The sequence below is a fragment of the Sus scrofa genome, chromosome 4, assembly GCF_000003025.6.
Source record: "Sus scrofa isolate TJ Tabasco breed Duroc chromosome 4, Sscrofa11.1, whole genome shotgun sequence".
NCBI lineage: Eukaryota > Metazoa > Chordata > Mammalia > Artiodactyla > Suidae > Sus > Sus scrofa.
The window spans coordinates 48,847,859-48,868,342 of record NC_010446.5 but is presented as its reverse complement, the minus strand read 5'-3'; the positions used below and the strand labels follow the sequence as shown (position 1 = coordinate 48,868,342).

General features: G+C 34.0%; 1 protein-coding gene across 1 annotated transcript in view; it reads right to left on the bottom strand.

Moving 5' to 3' along the window:
- MMP16 (matrix metallopeptidase 16) overlaps positions 384-20,484 on the bottom strand; it is a 311,134-nt gene continuing 291,033 nt past the window's right edge. Inside the window, exons 9-10 of the mRNA XM_001926617.6 lie at positions 17,148-17,263; positions 384-10,302 (exon numbers count right to left, since the gene is read on the bottom strand). Coding sequence (XP_001926652.1) covers positions 9,968-10,302; positions 17,148-17,263 — 451 coding nt within the window. The 3' untranslated portion in view covers positions 384-9,967. The remainder of the gene's footprint in view (positions 10,303-17,147; positions 17,264-20,484) is intronic.

Below are 20,484 nucleotides of genomic sequence, written 5' to 3'. Positions count from 1 at the left end.
TCTGTAAATATATGGGATCCCTAGCCTTGCCAGGTGGGTTGAGGATCCAGCATTGCCGCAAGCTATGACATAAGTTGCAGATGCAGCTTGGGATCCAGTGTTACCCTGGCTGTGGAGTAGGCCTCAGCTATAGCTCTGATTCAACCCCTGACCCAAGAACTTCTATATGCTGCAGGTGCAACCATTAAAAAAAAAAAAAAAAAAAAAGGAAAAGAATGCTAGGAAGAAAGAAACCAAGCAAGCAAGAAAGAAAAAGAAAGAAAGCAAGAAGAAATCCTTAAATGGGATTCAGCCAAAGATTTTTCATATCAAAATTAGCCTGTTTGATTAAATTTACCTTGAGAGTCATGATATGACTTAAGTCAATAAATTATACTCACTGATCCAAAAAGTAATTTTTATTTGTGTCAAGCTGTGATGAAACCATAATGTAGCCTATGTTCTTGGCTACTTGCCTAAAATGCATTTGATATAGTGATGCTTCCTGCTCTGTCCTTGGTCACAGTCATAGACATCTAGTTAACAACTAAGCATTTCTCCAGTTGATGTAATGTAGATTTTGGCCTAAATCACTAAATTAGAGTTTTTATTTTCTGTTTTATATCAGTTAGGAAGACATGGCTAGTAAAGGCTACCACTATATATCACAGCCTAAATATTCATCATAAATGAATGTATATCATTCATTGAGTAAAGCCACAATGCCTATGGATGATTTTTCTATTCTCTTATTTATTGACAGTTTTTTAATTACAACACAATGAATTGATGGTAAATACAGAAGATGCAATAGTATAAAAAGCCATTTAACCCTTCCCTAGGTTAAGACACTTACAGCAGACAAAAACTGCCCCACCCAAAATCCCCTCCTTGAATGGAAACGAAATAAATATAAATTAATAAATACAAAACAAATCACTGCACAGCCCTTAACTCTTTGATTGCCATGGCAAGAACCATGCTGATGATTCTAGCTTGTGACATTTGTGTGGTTAAAGGTTGCCGCAGCAGTCAAAGGGTTATAGCATTGTAAACATAAGTACTTTGTGGAAAAGTTCAGTCATGTTAATGGTCTACAGCGATGAGATTAATATCATGATCCCTTGACCTTTAATGACGCAACATTATAAGGAGTTAGATAGTAGCTTGGTGAGCTGTTACATAGACTAGTCAATCATTTTATTTAACAATGTGCTATGAGGCCTTGATTTACCAATAAAAGACAACTTGTGAATAATAAACACTGTTCAATGCATTGATCAATAAATCAATGAAAAAATTAATTTAAGCACCAAAAAATTTTGCCTGATTATATCTGACAGTCATAATACACTTTAGCACCATTTATTTAGCCTTATGTTTGCACACAAACAAGCTTTGTGTTTGTCAGTAGAAGCTATCTGAAAAAATATATATATATGCCAGATTTAAGATGGTATAAATGTATAGAATCCTGTGTGAGCAAAAAATCAGTAACAACTTGCAAACCTTAAAACTCATTCACCAAATAAATGTGTTATTTATTTCTTTCCTTGCACACAGAAGACTACATATTATCAAAAACTTAATGAAATAGTGTCGAGTGTAATGTGAATAATCCAAACACTTAAAGTTAGATTTTAATACTCTCTCCATAACTGAAAATAACATGGGGAATTAAAATAAATGTAAAGTATTGTCAGAAACCAAAAGATAATGGCCTAAATATTTAATTTCCTGGTATTTCTCTCTGCTTCACAGTTTAAGGTTATTTAAATAAAGTTTGAATTAATTTTATGCATTAAATTCCTTTAATTTCCCATAACCACAATATAGAAAAAAATGGCTTTCATAAGAAACTATAAAATGTGTGTTTTTTACTCAAGAGACAACTTTCCTTTGCAATTGCTTGCATCTAATTCTGACTCTGAAGGGCAAATGTCTGTGCAATTTTTTTAAATATATATAGTATTTATTTGACAAACTAAATTTATGAGTGCCTACCCCCCCAACCTATCTAGTAAATATATACATATATATTTACTAAATATAGTATATATTTTCCAATCTATATTACCAGATAGCTCATATGGATGGCATAAATTGCATTCTTTATTATACTGATCCACTATTAGAATCAAGATAATATTAATATGTTATAAGTTTTAAAATATCTTAAAGATAGGTTGCTACACTGACAAAGCAGGCAATTCTCTCTATGTCAATAACTGATTCATTTAAAAAACCATCAGTGCTCTATGGACTAATTAGACTTTATGTTTTATTAAAAAATTAAGTTCATTAAAATTTATATTAGCACAAAATTGAACTAGTAAACTCCATTTATTTCCCTCCTATAATATAAAAACAAGATACATTGGTTTAAAATTATATACCTAAAAAAACCTTTCAAGACTTTAAGCCTGAAGCAAATTTTTATGGGTGAGTCTCTAAAACCCCTGAAAATAGAGGTCCACAATAGAAATGCTGATGCAGTCAAAAGCAATGCAGCAAAAAGCTGCCACTGTAACATCCTTTATTCTCTTACTCTCTCTTTCTAATATATATGTAATTTACACATAAAGGGAAATAGATCAAAGAATTGAGGTTTTAGGCATTCATGAACTCATGATGTACCTTAAACAGAACACTATTATGGTATTCACTTTTCTGTATAATTATTTAAGATACATTCAGCAAAAGCAAACTTCCTTAGCTGGCTTACCAACAGACATCAGGCTTCACATGCAGCATTTCACTTTTCTCAGGGGGATAGCTCTAGAAAAGTTGGTATCCAATGCAAGAGTTTGGGAGGCATGTGAAATTTATTGGGACTAAGTCTTTGTATGAAGCTTATGAAGGAAAAAACACCCAGGAACAAATGCATATTTTTAGGGCAACACATGTTATGTACAATGATGTTCAATACTTGTTTTCACAAAGGAAAGGGAATAACAAATCAAAAATTTGAAAAAAAATGAGGCAAGGTAGAAATAAAAAGAAATGCAAATTAGGCACAGACTGTACAGAACAACACAAAATAATATATCCCTCCAAACTGTCTGTATATTGGGCTGAAAAAAATAAAGCAAACAAATAATTTCCAGACTTAAGGAACATAAAAAATAGGCACACAGCAGAATTGTTTGGAAATCATGTTTGTTTAGAAATGTGTATATTCATGAATATATAAAGGAAAAATGATTCCATATCAGATACAAAAGAAGAAAATGACCAAAAGAATTAAAAATCTGATTCTACCCAGGCAATACTGTATACTAAAGAACTGTGAGAAGACAGCCAATAATGTGGCCTCTGTGATATTTCAGTGGTAGCAAAACTATGACATTGACTTAAGGACTGAATCATTCATTCAAGAAAAGTATATTTTACCTTCACAACTGGGCTGTCAATATATAGAGCAGGGAACAAGATCAAATTGGCATTATATAAGAGCAAATGAAACATGCATTCTAGTGACTTTTCAAATGGACAGCTCACACCAGGCTTTTATCTATATCTTGGCAAGACAGGCCAACGTAGAAACATACATTCATATAAAAGGTGGCAAGTACAAGTAGCACCATATTCTATCCTAGGAAAAAATCATCCTACCATGCAGTCACATCTCACTGAAGCTTCATCATATATGAGGCATGTGTAAAAACGCCTAAGTCCAAAAGTACCTGGTATGCAATCTAGCTACAGACCAAGTGCTACAGAAATGTCTGTATCATGAGTGGTATTTGTTCATGGACAAAAACAAGAGGGTAAGATACTTGAAAAACATCTTTGTAAGTCAAAAAGTCTTTGTTCATTTCACCATACTCTCCTTCTGGGTTTTCTCTATGAAAAAAGGATTAATGACATCTTTCTCTGAAGCTAAGTGGCCTAACATGACACAACTATCATATTGTCATATTTATATTTAATTGATGTTCTTCTCCCTTTTTAAGGGCATGTAAGTCCAGCTCTATAGCAGAGCACAACGCTCTTGTTTATGATGTATTCATCCTAAAGTGTTCAGTGTGCTCTGTAAGGACTTGTTAAGTGCAAACTTGAAAGTTATTTCCAGTCCAGTGTTTACATTTTAAGACATGATGCTCTTAAAATTGAAAAGGCATAGAATGTTTATAAATCTTTCGAATTATCTTCCATACATAATTTCGATACTTATTATGCACTGACCATGAGTTACTGGTTATGCCTTCATTTTCCTTAAAAAAGCTTTCATTTCAAGTGCCTGTACTTTGTTACAGCACTCATGATCTTATACCTTTACTTAGTATAAAGAATTAGCATCATTCTAAAAAATAATGCATGTCATGTCCAGTTGTAAGCTCACAATTGTGTTTAAAACTTAAAGGCCGATACTTTAGTATTCTGCTAGGAAATTGACAAAGATTTTACAATATCAAATCTGTTTTTCACTCAATTTCTTTGAATTTGTCAAATCAGTGTTCATTCTTAGGCTTTCTATACTATTGGTTTAAATGTCAAAGTAGATATATGTATAAAATATTGGAAGAGATATTTGTTATTGGATGTTATTAATCTGATCTGACATATATCAGAATCATTTGAAAATTACACAAAAGCAACAAATTAAAAATGATTTGAGTAGCATATGAAAGACAAAGGTTACAAGTAGGTGAGACTAAAACACTAAGGCAACTTCTTTGCTACTCCGCCAAGTGCTTTGTGTTATGTGATTATTGAGGTAAATTTCTATCCTAGGGACATGGCTTTTCTCAGGAAATTTTAACATTGTATATATCTTTCAATTGAGGTTAAAAAATCTAACTTTGACATCTTTAGCCTAGAAGGCAATGCATGAATATCAGATGTGTTTATGCAGGGTAACATCTAATGACCACTGGCTAATTATATACATTGATATATCACATACTCATCACTAATGTGAAGAGCTTGAAGTTATACATTTTTTTCTACTACTTTTATACTTGCTAAAGAAAAATTTCCAGTTGTATTAAGGAGTACTAAAGTATGTTTTCATATTTTACAAAAGACTCATTTTTCCTCTTCATTAATTTCCATGATATATAATGAATTTAACATGTAGCTTTTATATTTATGGTGTGGTGCTATGCCTGGTTGTTGTATTCTTTATTATGACATTTTTATTATGTTGATGAATTTATATTTTTTTAAATAGAACTTCTCTGATCTGGCTATGGTTCCCTACTAGGCAACATTAAGATACATATGTTCTGGCAGTCATAAGCTGTGGTCACATTAAATCAATCATAAAGGAACATGAAATGCAATGAAATGTTTAGATTCTCTAATACTATTGACACAAACCCTTTTGTGATTTTGTAAGACTCTACTCAAGGCTATTTGTAATAACTCATCTGAATTTAACATTTTTTATTTAGATGGCATGTCCTGTTTGACATCTGATATTTTGGAATGTGTTCTTGAGCGAATCAAAAATTAAACGAACTCTGCTATGTTTGCCGAGAAGATTTTACCATCATCAATAAGGTTGTGCTAGTATACATCACAATCTCATAGACTCAAAGCTATCAATAAGTCACTGCCTTTATTAGTTTCTAGAAATAATTCCAAAACCTAAAAAAGGTATTTTCATGACTCGTGTTAATTCAGTCTATTTGGGTATAACATCTGTCCTCTTCAGGTAGCACATTGAGTTTAGTCAATATGGACACATTGCTTAGTCTATGGTTAGATCTACAAAGTGTGAGTGTGTCTTTGTGCATACTGAAGATACTAGTATAATATGTAGAACTTGCAAGTATTATATTACTATCCCGAGGATCCAGTATATACACAACATCCATGTATTGGAACTACCATTATGTTGGGCAATGTTCTCATCCATCACATTGTGTTTTTTAACCATCCACAGAAAGTGAATAAAAACAAGTATATATTATATAAAACAGACAAATTGTATGTCAATAGGAAAAGATTACAAGCAATCTAATGGTAAAGAGAACATTTGTTTTTTCCACTAAATCGGTCTCTATCCTTTATTACTTAGTAATTAATTTTTTGTAAATTATTACTTAGTAATTTATTACATCTCACTCAGAAAAGCCTAGCCCTCTGATTTATAACAGAAGTTGTCTTTACTAGTATCATATAATGTTCTCCAGTTTATCCTTGTTACCTTTGCAGTTATAAAGAGCATCTGTATTCACCTGTTCTGACTCCATGTCAGCAGATACTTTGTTCTGAAACAGGTCAGTAGTTAAATTCACAACCTCTTTTCACAGGTCTGATGTGGAATTTCTGCTTTATAGAGAATACAGCCTGATTGGCTAATTTAATACTTCATTCAGTCCAGTTAACAATATATAGAACAATGATATTTGGCTAAAATTATAATTATAGTTAATTTGTGTAATAAACATTACCTTGTTTGCATTTGCATTTATATTAAAGTAATGAGAAATAATGAAATGGGAGAATTATTTTTTGTGACTGTGTTTTCATTTCAATTTGGGAAACCCTAGGTCTGAACTTTCCATGCTATCAGTTATGCAATGTTGAAAAAATATTTGATAGGTTGTATATCTCTACCGATCGTGAACTTGTACATTATATTGTTTCATTTATTATTCACATTGTTTTTGAATCACTATTTTTATGTGCTAGACTAATTAGTCACTCTACCTTTCACTGTTTCATTAAGCTTGACATTTTCTTCTCCAAACCCCACCTGGAAAAGGAGTTAGCAACCATACTTGCAAAGTGCCTAGTGTACAATGAAGCAAACAGAATTCCAATGTTTGTGATTATGTTGTACTTAATGCTTTCTTATCTTGTGTAGTCTCACAGGCCAAAAATTTAAATGTTCCAGTAAGCGAGAAGCCATATATGCTTTTCCTTATCACATAAATCTCATCTCATATTGAAGTAAATATGATTCGACACTCATCCATGACATTTTCAGAATTCAAGCATAATGGTAGAGTTTTCCCCTTCTTAATGCTATGGTTATTTTCTAGCCCTTATATACTTTATAGTCTTATGATGAATCAGGATATTGTGACAAATGAGTAAAGAGGCAAAAGACTGCTTCTTTAGTTTCTTTCTCATTTTAGAGGAAAAAACAAAATCAATTTTCAATGCAGGTCAATGGTATTCCTCAATGATTTACATATATCCCAAAATGGCATAGTTCCTTCTTTCAATCTTTAGCAAAATACAATTTCCAGTTATTTTTTTTCTTGGCATCTTTAAAAAGATGAAACCATCCCACAAGCAAACATTGTATAAATGAGCTTATGTATATAGTACTTTCTTCATGCTCAGTAGAAGTGATTAAGCCTTTATAAAATCAGCATCATCCAATGGAAGCACTGAAGTAAAGCTACAGGGATGATTCTGGTCCTTTTCCCTTGTTATCTTGGCCCTCAATACATAATCTCCATCAAATTGTCAAAATACAGCCTGCATTGTACAAGTTTTGCAGTAAAGCCATTACTCTTTTATAATTGTTCTTTCTTTCTTAGCCTTACATTATGTACATTCAGGATGTAAGAATTAACAATCTGCAAGGCTTTGCAACACACCATCCATGATTACAAATATTTTCCCCAACCAAATCATAAACATGTAGTTTAACTGAAAGGCATTCTAATTATCATGCTATGTTGAGTATAAATACAAATTCAAGGCAGCCAAACTATCCATTTCCAAATAAGAATGTATACTTACACTCATTAAAAATCATCTGGAAATGTGTATTATTAGCAAATGAGTAAGAAATTTTTTTACTAGTATAAAATTCCTGCTTTATATAAAAGCCACACTGGCCATTCAAGTATTTTGAGGTTTTTCTTTTCCCCCTATAGTTTCATATTTGTACTAAAATGATGAATTTAGACTTGAAATTATATTAAAGTAAAATCAAAAGTCACTTCTTTCTATAGGGCATTTTTAAAGTGTGCATGTAAAGAGAAAATTGTCTAATTGAGGATCCACCAACAACATTCTCTCTCCACTCTAAGGAAACAGCTCATGCTTACTAGGTTTTAGAGAACAATTAACACTCCAATGGAGAAGCAACACCAGATTACCTTCAGTTTGTGCCAGTTTGCAAGTTAAAGGTCAAAGGGCAAAGACATAGAACAGGACTCATCAAGGAAAATTTTCACAGAAGATGATGTTTAAGTTGTTAATGACAGTCAACAGATTAATAATCAAGTTCAAGGCAAGCTGTTCATTGTTTCAAAAGCTAATCCCCTCAAAAGCTGGCTTTCACACAAAGCCAATGTCTGACTCATGGGGTGCGTTCGTTCTGACCATCTCTAATAAGTTCACAGCTCAGTGGCTGTAAAGCCTTTCACTGCAAGAAGCAGCTCCTAAAAATCAATAAAGAGGTCTGTCAGTTGCTGACTTTTCTCTAGGAAAAAAATATTGATACAAACCTGCTCTGCAGGTCACATGAAAATGACAATACTGCTGTTAGGACAAATTACACTCAACAATGAAATGCTTTGGTGGTCTCTTGGCTCTGTCAGTGATCAACTGAATGGCTAAATGCCAGAAGCCACATGAACCCTTTGAGAACTATGGTTGACATGCAATAGCTAATACACTGGAGGATATTCATGCAATCTCAGAGTCATCATTTTAGTTCATTCTTAAGATGGCAATGCTAATGGCATGTACCATGGCAAACTGAATTTTCATGCAATGGATTTTAAAACAGAAATTAAATGTGTCTAGCAAAAACAACAAAGAAGACAGGCTGTTATAATCAGTTGCTGAAATAAAATTTCACTCTTAGAAGATATTTAATAAAATACCTTTTTATTTGCCAGAAAATATTGGCAAGTAACATCATTTCTAGTCATTATAAATGCACTTGTGTAGTACTGTAAATCACTTAAAAATTACATGGGGTTATAGGATATCTGTTTTAAAAACCTGAACTTCTTGAACCTGTGCATGTTTTAACCATTGCCCAGTCCTATAATTTACCAGATCCTAAGACTCTGAAATCTGATTTGATAGTTCTCAAAGGGTTACACCAATCTACTACTAGTGTCACATATCCTTATAAAATAACTGTCACTTTAAACCACTTTAAAGACATACTGATTCTTGCTCCAATTATAATGAATATTCCTGACAGACCCATGGAAGGCCTGGGGCAATGGCCTATTACAACTTCTGGAGATTATCACACTGATGTAGGGATAAGGTGGCAGGAAGGGGTTTAGAAACACTTCAAAACAATTAAAAGATCCTAGTTGAATATAGTTGTTAATATAAATGTGATGAAACATTGAGGACATAGCTGAGAACAGCTGTATAAAATGAAAAATGGATGTATTATTAAGGCTGTTACTATATTGCAGATATTTTGGCCCCTTGTTTGTTGGAAAATGGCTGTCCCAACAGTCTAAAGTCCTGCATGTGTATCCCGGTCTCCTACCCGACAAAAAGAAGTGGAGGAGATTATCCATAGCAGTCAAAGAGCTATCTTCTTTGGAGACAAAGCTGTTTTGGGTCTTCACACTTTCCTGAAAGTTCAATTGTAGGTTTTTTGTTTAACCTTTTTCTTTTCCTTGCTGTAAAGCAAAAATTCGTGGGTTTTCCGTTTTGTTTCCCCCCTCCCCCAGAAATGGGCTCAGACTTCAGAAAGAAACAATATTAGAAACCTTTAAGAAGAATCTTTTCTTCTTTTCCTCTTCTGTAGGTAATCCTGAAATTTTACTGGGCGTTGAGCGTGCAGAGGAAAGGCCTAGAACTGAATGACAAAGAAAGACAAAGGACTGAAGAACGGCAGATACTGTGCATCATGGAAGCTTCCCCACGAGTGCATTTCCACTTATGTGCAGGACCAGCAACCCTCTGGGTTTGAAAGGTCAGCCCCAAATCAGGCTGCCACAAGCCTGCTCCTAGCTAGGAAACAGCATAACAGCTCTTGTCTTGAATCTGAAGTTACCACAAACTCCTAGAAAGAAAGAAAGGAAAAAACCCTACATCACACCCACTCTTGCATAGAGCGTTTACAGTACAGTATGTGGCGGGGTGTTCCTTTCCTCTTGAACTGGAACACAGTGTAAACCAATACAAGGAGGCATAAGGCCAAGATGCAGGGAATGACAATAGCTATGGCTTTCACAGTGCTGGCTGTGTTGTCCAGTTTGATGACAATGTCTACATCGTCTGGTGGGCTGTGTCCTTCTTTATCTCTGTCTGTTGGTCCATCACAGCCCATAAAATCCTTGAGGATGGATCTGGGATATCCAGGTTCTACCTTGAGTATCTGGTTGTTGAATTTCCAATACTCCTTTCCTTTGTAGAAATACGTAAAGCCTAGATGGGAAACAAACACACATAGGAACCACTTATTTTTAAAAGGGTATATATACATAGAGACATTTATTTATTTATTTATTATTTTTTAGAAGTTTTCATTTTTAAATTTATTTTATAGCACTTTTTATTACTCAATTACATTTACAGTTGTACAACATACATGCAGACATTTAAATAGGCTACTTAAAAGATGTATATTAAAGTGACTCAATTTTTAAGGAAGAAAACACTAGTCCCAGGTCAGCAGTCTTTTGAACTAGATATGGCTGTTGTGTTCCAGGGACCATATCCTCAAATGCTTAGGGAAAGCTCAGCCAAGAGAAAGAAATACTATTGGTACAGGGTTGCTGAAGGACCATGCTGTATACATCTATCCCTAGTCTACCTTGCAAATAGAACTTTATCCTATTGCTCACTTATAGGATTGCTGGTGTAGAATTGCATGTTAGTGTGAGAAAATCAACCTGTATTGAAAGATACTGAAAACAGCCTTATAAACGGAAGCCCAGTTTGCCCTTATGCTGTTGAAGGCACTGCACAATATATCGTAAGGAGGCTTCTCCATGAAACACCTCAAAAGCAATTTCTAATGATTTTAGTATTGGAAATAGTTGTACTTCTCCTAAGACAAGTTTGTGTCATTTGGAATAGAAATCATAAGAAATCCTAAATCATGAAACTAGTGATGATTTTCTTTGTCTCTAAGGATTTTAATAAGTAAATAGGTATTGTATTTTGTGGAGTAACCTTTTTTTCAGCTCTAGGCAGTGCCTATTTTGTCTCTTCTTTTGTCCTCATTATTTGGCTCTCTTATTTATTAGCTTAGGTTAAATTTTTGTCTCCTAGTTATATTTTATAAAATTTCTAAAGCCATTATCAATCTTTTTAGAGTAATGGTTTAATAGAGTAAAAATAAATCTATAATTCTGTCTTTAATAGTTCCAACTAACATTCATTTCATAGGGAAGGAGGTAGTATGTGGAAGGCTCAAATAACTTAGCAACACAAATGATCTATGTGCTAAAACATTATGGATGCAGATAATAGAATTGTAAACTTGTGACGATTTAACTACACATGTGTGTGTTTTTTTTTTAGAACTATTCTTTAAATTTTTGTTGTTTTTCATGGGAATAAGTCTAGTTTTTCCTTTCTGTTCATAGGTCTTTCATGTCAAGTTTCTTTGTGAATTAACTTTAATTTTTGCTTTGAGATAAAATTTAAGAAATTAAGAAGAAATATTTTAATGCTATAATCATTTAAAAAACTATATTTTGGGAGCTAATTTTGAATAGTATGTCTACTTTTTGAGTTAATAATCATTAATGAAGTTTTTTCCCCCTACATTACTGAGCACTTATTATGGAAGAATAACTGTGTTAAAAGCTTAGTAAATGACATCTTTTAATCTTCATAAACATTTTGTCAGGTAGAATTGATTGCCTATATTTTTCAGGCAAAGATAGTGAGGCTCAGAGATAAAATAATATGCTTTAGTCCTTGTGAAAAAAGGAATTTAAATCTTGGTCTAGCTTTAGAGCCTGACTCTTGATGATTCTTTCCAAGACCAGGTCCTTTAGAGATTTTTGTCTTTTCACAAATACTCTTTCATTAAACATCATAGGTTGTGATAGATATCACCCCTAAAACAATAACGACCAAAAAACTTTGACATCTCTCAAAAAATTTCAGCTAAGATGGACTATCACTTCAGTTCATTCTGGAAACCACTCTGTTTAATGGCATCAAAGTCTGCTATTGCTTTTAGTTCTGAAGGGCAGTTTTGCAATCAGAACAACTTGCCAAGTGAAAACAGGTGTATGTGGATTCAAATTTTTATACAGGGAGCTGGTATTTGATCACACTAATGAAATCCAATGTAATTATTCAACAAGCTTGGATAAAGAAATGTTGAGGGCCTGCCAAATACTAGTACATTAGATGATCATAGTTGAATAATGGCATTGATCTAGAATTAAATAGACCTTCAAAACAGGTGACCGTACTTCTTATATTTATACACTGGAAACCAACAGCTGGAAGTGTCCTCATCTTTAATTTTTAGTCAAAGCTAATTACCATGAAGCTACCAGGTGTCATATAAAAGTTCAGAAGTTTTCCATTTTCATATTTATCAGGTCTGTAGGCCAAATTTTATACTAATGCCCTCCACGTTCAGAGGCAGAATTGATGATTACTGAATACATATGTTAGAGATAAGAAGTCTAGTCAGCAAGAATTATGAAAATAGAAGTATTAGAAGAGAAATAGCCTGGAATCTTGGCAGCATAAATCAGTAAAACTTTGACTCTGCAATTTGATCATCTCATTTAATAATTTAAGTTTAGAGGGTTTTTTTTCTAATAATGTATGAAATGTCAGGGTCTTGAAGAAACATTTATGTACTCATATTTTTTCTTTTGTGAGTAGCTCTGATGTTATAATCATGTAGATATTATGCTTACTAAGAGTAGCAACTTCAGATGACTTCTTACCCAAATTATCAATTTTTAGAAATTCTGAGAAAGAAATCAGTGAGGCTGTAATGTCTTAGCTGAGACATTTTCTCTTGTGTTTGATTGGTTTTCACTGATGATTTTTCTATTGCTTAGTCCTAAAATGTAACAAGTGATTATCCACAGTAACTGTCATAACTGAGTAGATGACCCTGCTGTCAGTTACTATGTATTCTCTCTGTTTTCCACTCATATATTCATTGGTAAGAAGTTAGTGTTTAATCAATGTGAATTAATACATTGAATCTTGTGAAAATATTTGTTTGAATCACTTGAAGATTTTAACAGACAATGAGTGAGAATAGGGGTAGAGAATTAAAGCACCAACAAAAGCAAAACTATTTTAACAGGCTAAATGTGGAGGTGTAATCAGTAAAACCAAATGCAACAGTGTTAAAAGGAGACTCCTGTATTAACCTTAAAGTGGAATTTTCTAAGGATAATGCCAAGGAAGTTGGACTTGACAGCAATTAATGTAGAAACAATTTGAAAGGGGGTGAATGCAGTGATTATTGCAATTTCAGGTATTTGTTAAAAACTCATCATTGCTTAAAATACTGTCAAAGGCAAGAAGATATAATTCTACTAATTTTGCCTTAGTCAAATATCATTTGGATTACTGCAGTGATTTTCAGGGTCTAAAAATAAAAAGGAAAATAAGAAAATTGTTAAATTAAGTGGTGAAACTTGGGAAGATGATGAAAAAGCCTAAAGTAGGCACGTCTAGTATGACAAAACAAAAAATTTAGCCTAGCATGACAGATTGTCAGTTACCTTAATCATATAACAAGAGGAAAAGATGTTTTAACTTTTCCTCTTTGGAGATAGTGTATTAGAGAATTTTGGTGAGGTTAGAATGCTCTGGTTTCATACCTTAGATATATAATATTACCACTGCCACAATCATGTTTTAGGTACTTAGACTAGCTGATGGTTTTCTCATTTATAAATAATGATATATGAAGTAAAGAGGTATTTGCAATGAACAAATAAACTATGTAACAAATTTATGAAACACAACTTATATATGGTGGGAACTCAGTAAATGGCACCACATATTCATATTTCATTAGTCAAGGTGGCAGAATTAGTATCAATAGGTATAATGGGAAGGCATATTCCACCTTAATATGAAAAACATATCCTTCAAAACTCTATAGCTGAATTTTAAGTTTGTGAGATTTATTTATTTATTTTTTAATATCACGAAGAGATCTCCGGGAAGAAATTCCTACCTTGGTGGAAGGGTGAAGAATTGTTTTTTTGTGGGGGTGGGCTGCACCCATGGCCTATGGAAGTTCACAGACCAGGGGTCAGAGTAGGAGCTGTAGCTGCCGACCTATGCCACAGCCACAGCAACGCAGGATCTGAGCTGCATCTGCAACCCCACCACAGCTCATTGCAATGCCGGATCCTTAACCCACTGACTGAGGCCAGGGATTGAACCTGTATCCTCACGGATACCAGTCTGGTTCATTACTGCTGAGCCATGACAGGAACGCCCAGAAGGGTGAAGAATTAGATAAAACTTTTCATTGCTTTATTATTCTGATTTATGGCTATCAAGTATCATGTGCATGGATTTATCCTTATAGGGAATTACTTTGAATCTAAATCTAAATCTAAATCTAAATCTAAGTCTAAATCTAAATCTAAATCTAAGTCTAAATCTAAGTCTAAGTCTAAATCTAAATCTAAATCTAAGTCTAAATCTAAATCTAAGTCTAAGTCTAAATCTAAGTCTAAGTCTAAATCTAAATCTAAATCTAAATCTAAATCAATGTGTTTATTTAATAATCTGCACCATGTCTCTTTTATAACAAACATAAGGGAAGAAGTTGTGTAAAATTTGAGTTTAAGGTAAGAAACCACAAGCATGAGGTTTGAATATAGAATAAAAAGTAGAGAATTTGCTATGACTATTTAGACTGAGGCCTTCCAGATTGATTAATATTGCTATCCTACAGAACAAGGCTTTCAAACACATAGGAGATCACCACTTTAGGGAATAACGTTAGGAGTAATAGAAGGGATAAAATTAATTTCAATAATTAACATTTATTGAATGGTTACTATGTAACTGCAGTTGAAGAGTTTACACTAGAGGGGATAATGAATGGGCATATAAATTGATTGTTGTAATATGAGATTTCGAATGCAAGGGAAAAAGTACCATAAAGGATATTCAAGGATTCCTGAAAGATCAAAAGTGGGCTCAATATTGAAGGATATCAAAGAGGAGGCTGGACCAGTTAAGGTACAGAAGATAGATATATTGAAATTTCATCTGTAACTTTTTCTCATTTGTAAACACTGATTTTTCCAACATGCTTTATTTCTTTGCCAGTATTTTACAAAATTATTCTTTACTATAGTGAAAAGAAAGTATTAAATTCTGAATTTAAGGAAAGCATTTATACTAAAAGAATATTATTTTCAGGTGGACAATATGAAAAATCATGGGGCAAGAAGCAGAAATATTTTTGTTATTTTTATACAATTATGATTTATTTCAAAAGAACCTGAATCAAATCTCAGATATTAGCTGTAAATGTTAGCTAGTTAGTTTTATCTGGGCTGAAACGATCTCTATTTATTCTAACATAAAGAAATCCCCTCTCCCTCATTAGCTCCTTCCTTGGTGATGGGTATAAGTTTTAGGGGATCATCTCAGTTTTCTGCCTTCCATGTGATTATTTCTCACATTTTTTTTCATTTATTTGTCTTTTTCATCTGTATCCATGTGGTATGTCAAGCTTTTTGCAATATTATGTATCTGATTTTAATGATTCCAATATGACTGCCCTGTAACTTCCTTCATTTTCTTATAGATTTCCTTTTTCTCTCAATCTGTCCTCTCTTATAGATTTCTGCTTTTGTCACATACAGATTTTATCTTAACTTCGTCCTTTAATTCTCTGAACCAATACACATACACAAAAACTGTGATTCCAGTCAGTGCTACAATCAAGGCATCATGTTTCTCTTTGACTTAGCATCTGGCTACAGTGTTTTACTTGTGGGACGTGATTGCACAGAATATAGTATAAATTGCATATAACAATGGTCAAAACACTGGTTTGCCTTTTCTAATTGATGTTCATTCATGTTGGGCTTCAATTCCTTCAAGTTTGCACTCAGTGTAAAGCTTTCTTAAACTCTGGTAATATGCTGATCATCAGTCACTGTTTTCAATGATGGTGTTGATTTTTCATTTCCCTCTGTTTCTCCATTAAATTTTTTGCTCTTTCCTCCCCCTAGATGTATTTAATTTTGCTCTTGCAAATGATATTTTGTTACTGTTGCCTAATATTTTATAGAATTTTCATACTACTGTGAACACACATGACATTTTTTTTTTTCTGATTCCTATTATAAATCATTAGAGAGGATAATTTTTTTCTATGTATTTCAGTTTGATGCCATTTTCCTTTTCTTTGTTCTGGAATGTAGTGTACAAATTTAATTTTGAATTATTATTTTATGGTTTTTTTACTACATACTAATTGCTAAATGAGGAGAGAAAAGTTCAGGCTTTACCAACATAAATGGGAGTAGGGGTTAACCATTGCTTGGTAAATTCTACTTAAGAGTCTGATAGAATCTCAAATTCTGAGATGGAGAGCAAGGAATGTGGACCACTCTCTGATCTGTTCCTTGTTATTAAGCAATCATATATTTACTCTTGCTTGACTGTACTGAGCTGGGACCTTCCTTGTTTGCTAATATTCTGGGCCTAAGGTATACATGAAAAATTATAATTGTGTTAGATCAAACATCTAACCAGAGAGGCTGAAAATCTATTAAGAAAAGAAGGAATAGAAAGGCATTGAGAAAACATAAACCAAGGAACCCAGAAACTATGAAGGGCCAAATAATGTTAAGGATAAATTCATAGCTTAAACGGTGCCAAATATATGGAGAAAACTCCAAAAAATTGGCTTTTGGCCTGATCAGGACCTGGAGCACCTCTCCAGAATAACAACTCAAATATGTTTTATACGCTTACACCATATCTTCTTTGTGATCAGCTTCTGTCCCATGTGTGTTTGTTATATAATCTTACATGAATTTTAATACAAAACAGGTTTAGTTACTTCAAAGTTATTCATACCCTTCATTTTAAAAAATTACCTTTATTTGTTCTTATAAACTAAAATAGGCTGAGGTTAAAAAACATCCTGATTATAATATTAAATATAAATCTTAGAAAGTTTATATAAATATAAAATCCCTATTATGTTACCTTCTACTATGTAACACAGTGAAGTAGATTATTGAAATACTTAGTAAACTCATGAAATATATTTTGCACATGTTGCATACCATTTTCTTTGTGCACAAAGGCTCCTTGAGGAGATTCAGGGATACCTTTCCAGACTGTGATTGGCTTGGGATAGCCAGGATCCATGGTTTTCATTTCTTCACTATATCTCCAATACCTAAAAGGGTAAATCAACAACAAAAATAACACATGCATAGGAAATACAATTATGTATACAAAAAATAACAGCTAGCATTCATTAAATCTTTGCTGTGTGCTATTTGTGTACTGTTAATTATTTATAGAACGGATTTAAGTCATGCAAAGACAGTGGACACAATTTATTCTGTTTTCTGAATATGTTAAAAAGGGGGATGTTATTGGGTATTTATTTGGTCTGATAAAATTGATTTAAAAGTGCTAGATAGGCATAGTTACAATTCAAATGGATATTGCCAACCTATATAGAAGAAATAAGCATAATCTTGATTCACTTATTTATTTAACAAATACTTATTGAGTACATACTATATTTCTAGCATTATTGTAGGGGCTTGAGATATACCTTAAATGAATCAGATATGCCCAGCTCTCATAAATCTTATATTTTAGGCTACATAGGGATTACAAGAAAGAAAACAGTTTATTAACAGATAACAATATCATGGGAGGCAGTAAGATCTATTAATAAAATGAAGAAGAAATATTTATCTAGAAAAGAAAAACAGACCCCTGGTGGCCTAGCAGTTAAGAATTCTGCATTGTCACTGCTGTAGCTCAGGTTTGATCCCTGGCTTGGGAATTTCTACATGTCATGGGTCATGTGGCCAAAAAAGAAGAGTTATCTAGGAATGTGGGTCAGCCATTTTAAATTTGTGGATAGAGAGGTCCTCTCTGATAAGCTGATGTTTGAGCAGAGACCAGAAAGAAGTGAGGAGCAGCATACGTAATTTTGGGGAGCTTAACATCTTAGGAGAGTAACTAGCCATCAAGAGTTTCTGTGGCAGGCACAAGCCTGGAGTGCTTGTGCCACAGTGAGGCTAGGGTGACTAGAACTGAGTTAGCAAAGGAGAGAGAAGGTCATGCTGGAAACCAGAACCTATGATTCCATAAATCATATAATGGGCAAAACCTTTTATTTTCCTCTAAGAGAGATGTAAAGCCAATGTAGTTTTGGGGCAGAGGAGTTTCAAGTTATGGCTTGTTTTTGAAAGGAACACACTGCTGCTGTGAGATAACTTGATTGAAGGAGGTAAAGTAGAAGCAGTTAGGTTGTCACTTTAGTAATCCTTGGGCTAGAGTGAATACTGTGGAGCTGATGATAATTCAAAGGGTTGGAATATTATTTTGAAGGAAAAATCCAAAAACTTTGCTAATGGATTGAACACAGGATGTGAGAGAGCAAAGTTCAGCATAACTCAAGAATCTGGGTCCTGTGAGCTCCCAATGGAGAGCAGCGGAAAAGATTCTGACTAGTATCCATGAGGATGCAGGTTTCAATCCCTGGCCTCACTCAGTGGGTTGGGGATATAGTGTTGCCATGAGCTGTGGTGTAGGTTGTAGACGTGGAACAGATCTTGCACTGCTGTGGTGGTGGTGTAGGGTGGCAGCTGTAGCTCTGATTCGACCCCTTGCGTGGGAACTTCCATATGTCTCAGATGTGGCCTCAAAGGCGAAACAAACAAACAAAAAAGAATTTGGGTCCTGAACATCTAGAAGAATAAAGTTGTCATTCAGGGAGATAAGGAAGCAGGGAAAGGTAAGTTAGGGTGGTTCGAGGAATCAAGAGTGTGGTTTCAGGTATTTTAAATTCAGATGCCTGCTAAACATCAAAGTGGAATCATCGATGAGGATATGAGTGTGGAATCATCAATGAGTATATGAGTATAGATTCTAAAGCAGCCTTGACTAGAGTCCTTGTGTACAGATAGATAAACAAAGACAAAGGTTGCCAAGAGTCAAACTCTCAGAATCTCATCCCTTTACAGAAACACTACATCTCTAAGGAACAAATTGTGACCATCCCTACTTTGGATCACTCATTATTGTCTACATGTTCTAAGAATCAAACAAATTTATGCCCAGATATTCAAAAAGATTGACAAAACTAGAATGAGAGTAATCATTAGGCGTTCACAGTGATAGTGCCTATTTGAGGGCAGACATAATTCTCTATGCATTATATTATTTAATCATAACAAACCCAGCAGAGAGTTTTCATTGTCCCTATTTGGGAGGACATCAAATCATCAGTAGACCTATAACTAGTTCTGTTTGATTTCAAAAGTCACTGCTCTTTTCCTCTACATGTATTAAATATGTTGGATCATCTGTTCTTCCTCCCACCCCTGCCTTCACTAAGCATCTGTTAACATGTATGTGCTTCACTAACACAGATTTGTGAGGTAAACACAATGCTTTATCTTGGGATTAAGCATTAGGCTCAAATCAGAGAAAAAAAAGTTTTCCAGGAGTTCCCATCGTGGCACAGTGGTTAATGAATCCGACTAGGAACCATGAGGTTATGGGTTCAATCCCTGGCCTCAGTGGGTCAAGGATCTGGTGCTGCCGTGAGCTGTGGTGTAAGTTGCAGATACGGGTCAGACCCCACGTTGCTGTGGCTCTGTAATAGGCCAGTGGCTACAGCTCCAATTAGACCCCTAGCCTGGGAACCTCCACATGCTGTGGGAGCACCCCAAGAAAAGGCAAAAAGACAAAAAAAAAAAAAAAACACAACAGTTTTATAGTCTTTTCTGGACATTTTCCTGTTTCCGGTCTATGGAGAATCCTTTCTCTACATTGCTGTGGGATTCCTAGATACCTCATATAAGTACATATGTGAAATATTAGCACTTCCTCCATCTTCAGTGTTCACGTGGTAAGGAGAAAAAGATTGTTTCAGGATTTTCCTAATAAATAAGCCAGAAGGCAGATTTTAACCAGAAAATGAAACACACTGTTCAGGCCTATATCATAGATCAATATCACATAGAAGATGAGGACACTGCATGGAGAAGTACTGAGCTGAAATAAAAGTAGCAAGGCCTCTTTCTGAAGAAGACAAGTAGGAGGAGTGTACTGGTCTACAAAAATTAAGTATATTTTCTTTCATATTTTTGATGGAAATATCTGCTTCTAAGGTCTTTTTATGTTCAAAAAATTTTAAAGAGTAATTGATTTACAGTATTGTGACCATTTTTTCTGTAGAGCATAGTGACCCAGTAATACTGACCCATCATAGTGACCTAGTCATACACACCACACACACACAGACATTCATTTTCTCATATTATCTTCCATCACATTATATCCCAAGAGACTGGATATAGTTCTCTGTTCTATAAGTAGGACTTCTGCTTATCTATTTCAAATGTAATAGTTTGTATCTACTAACTCCCC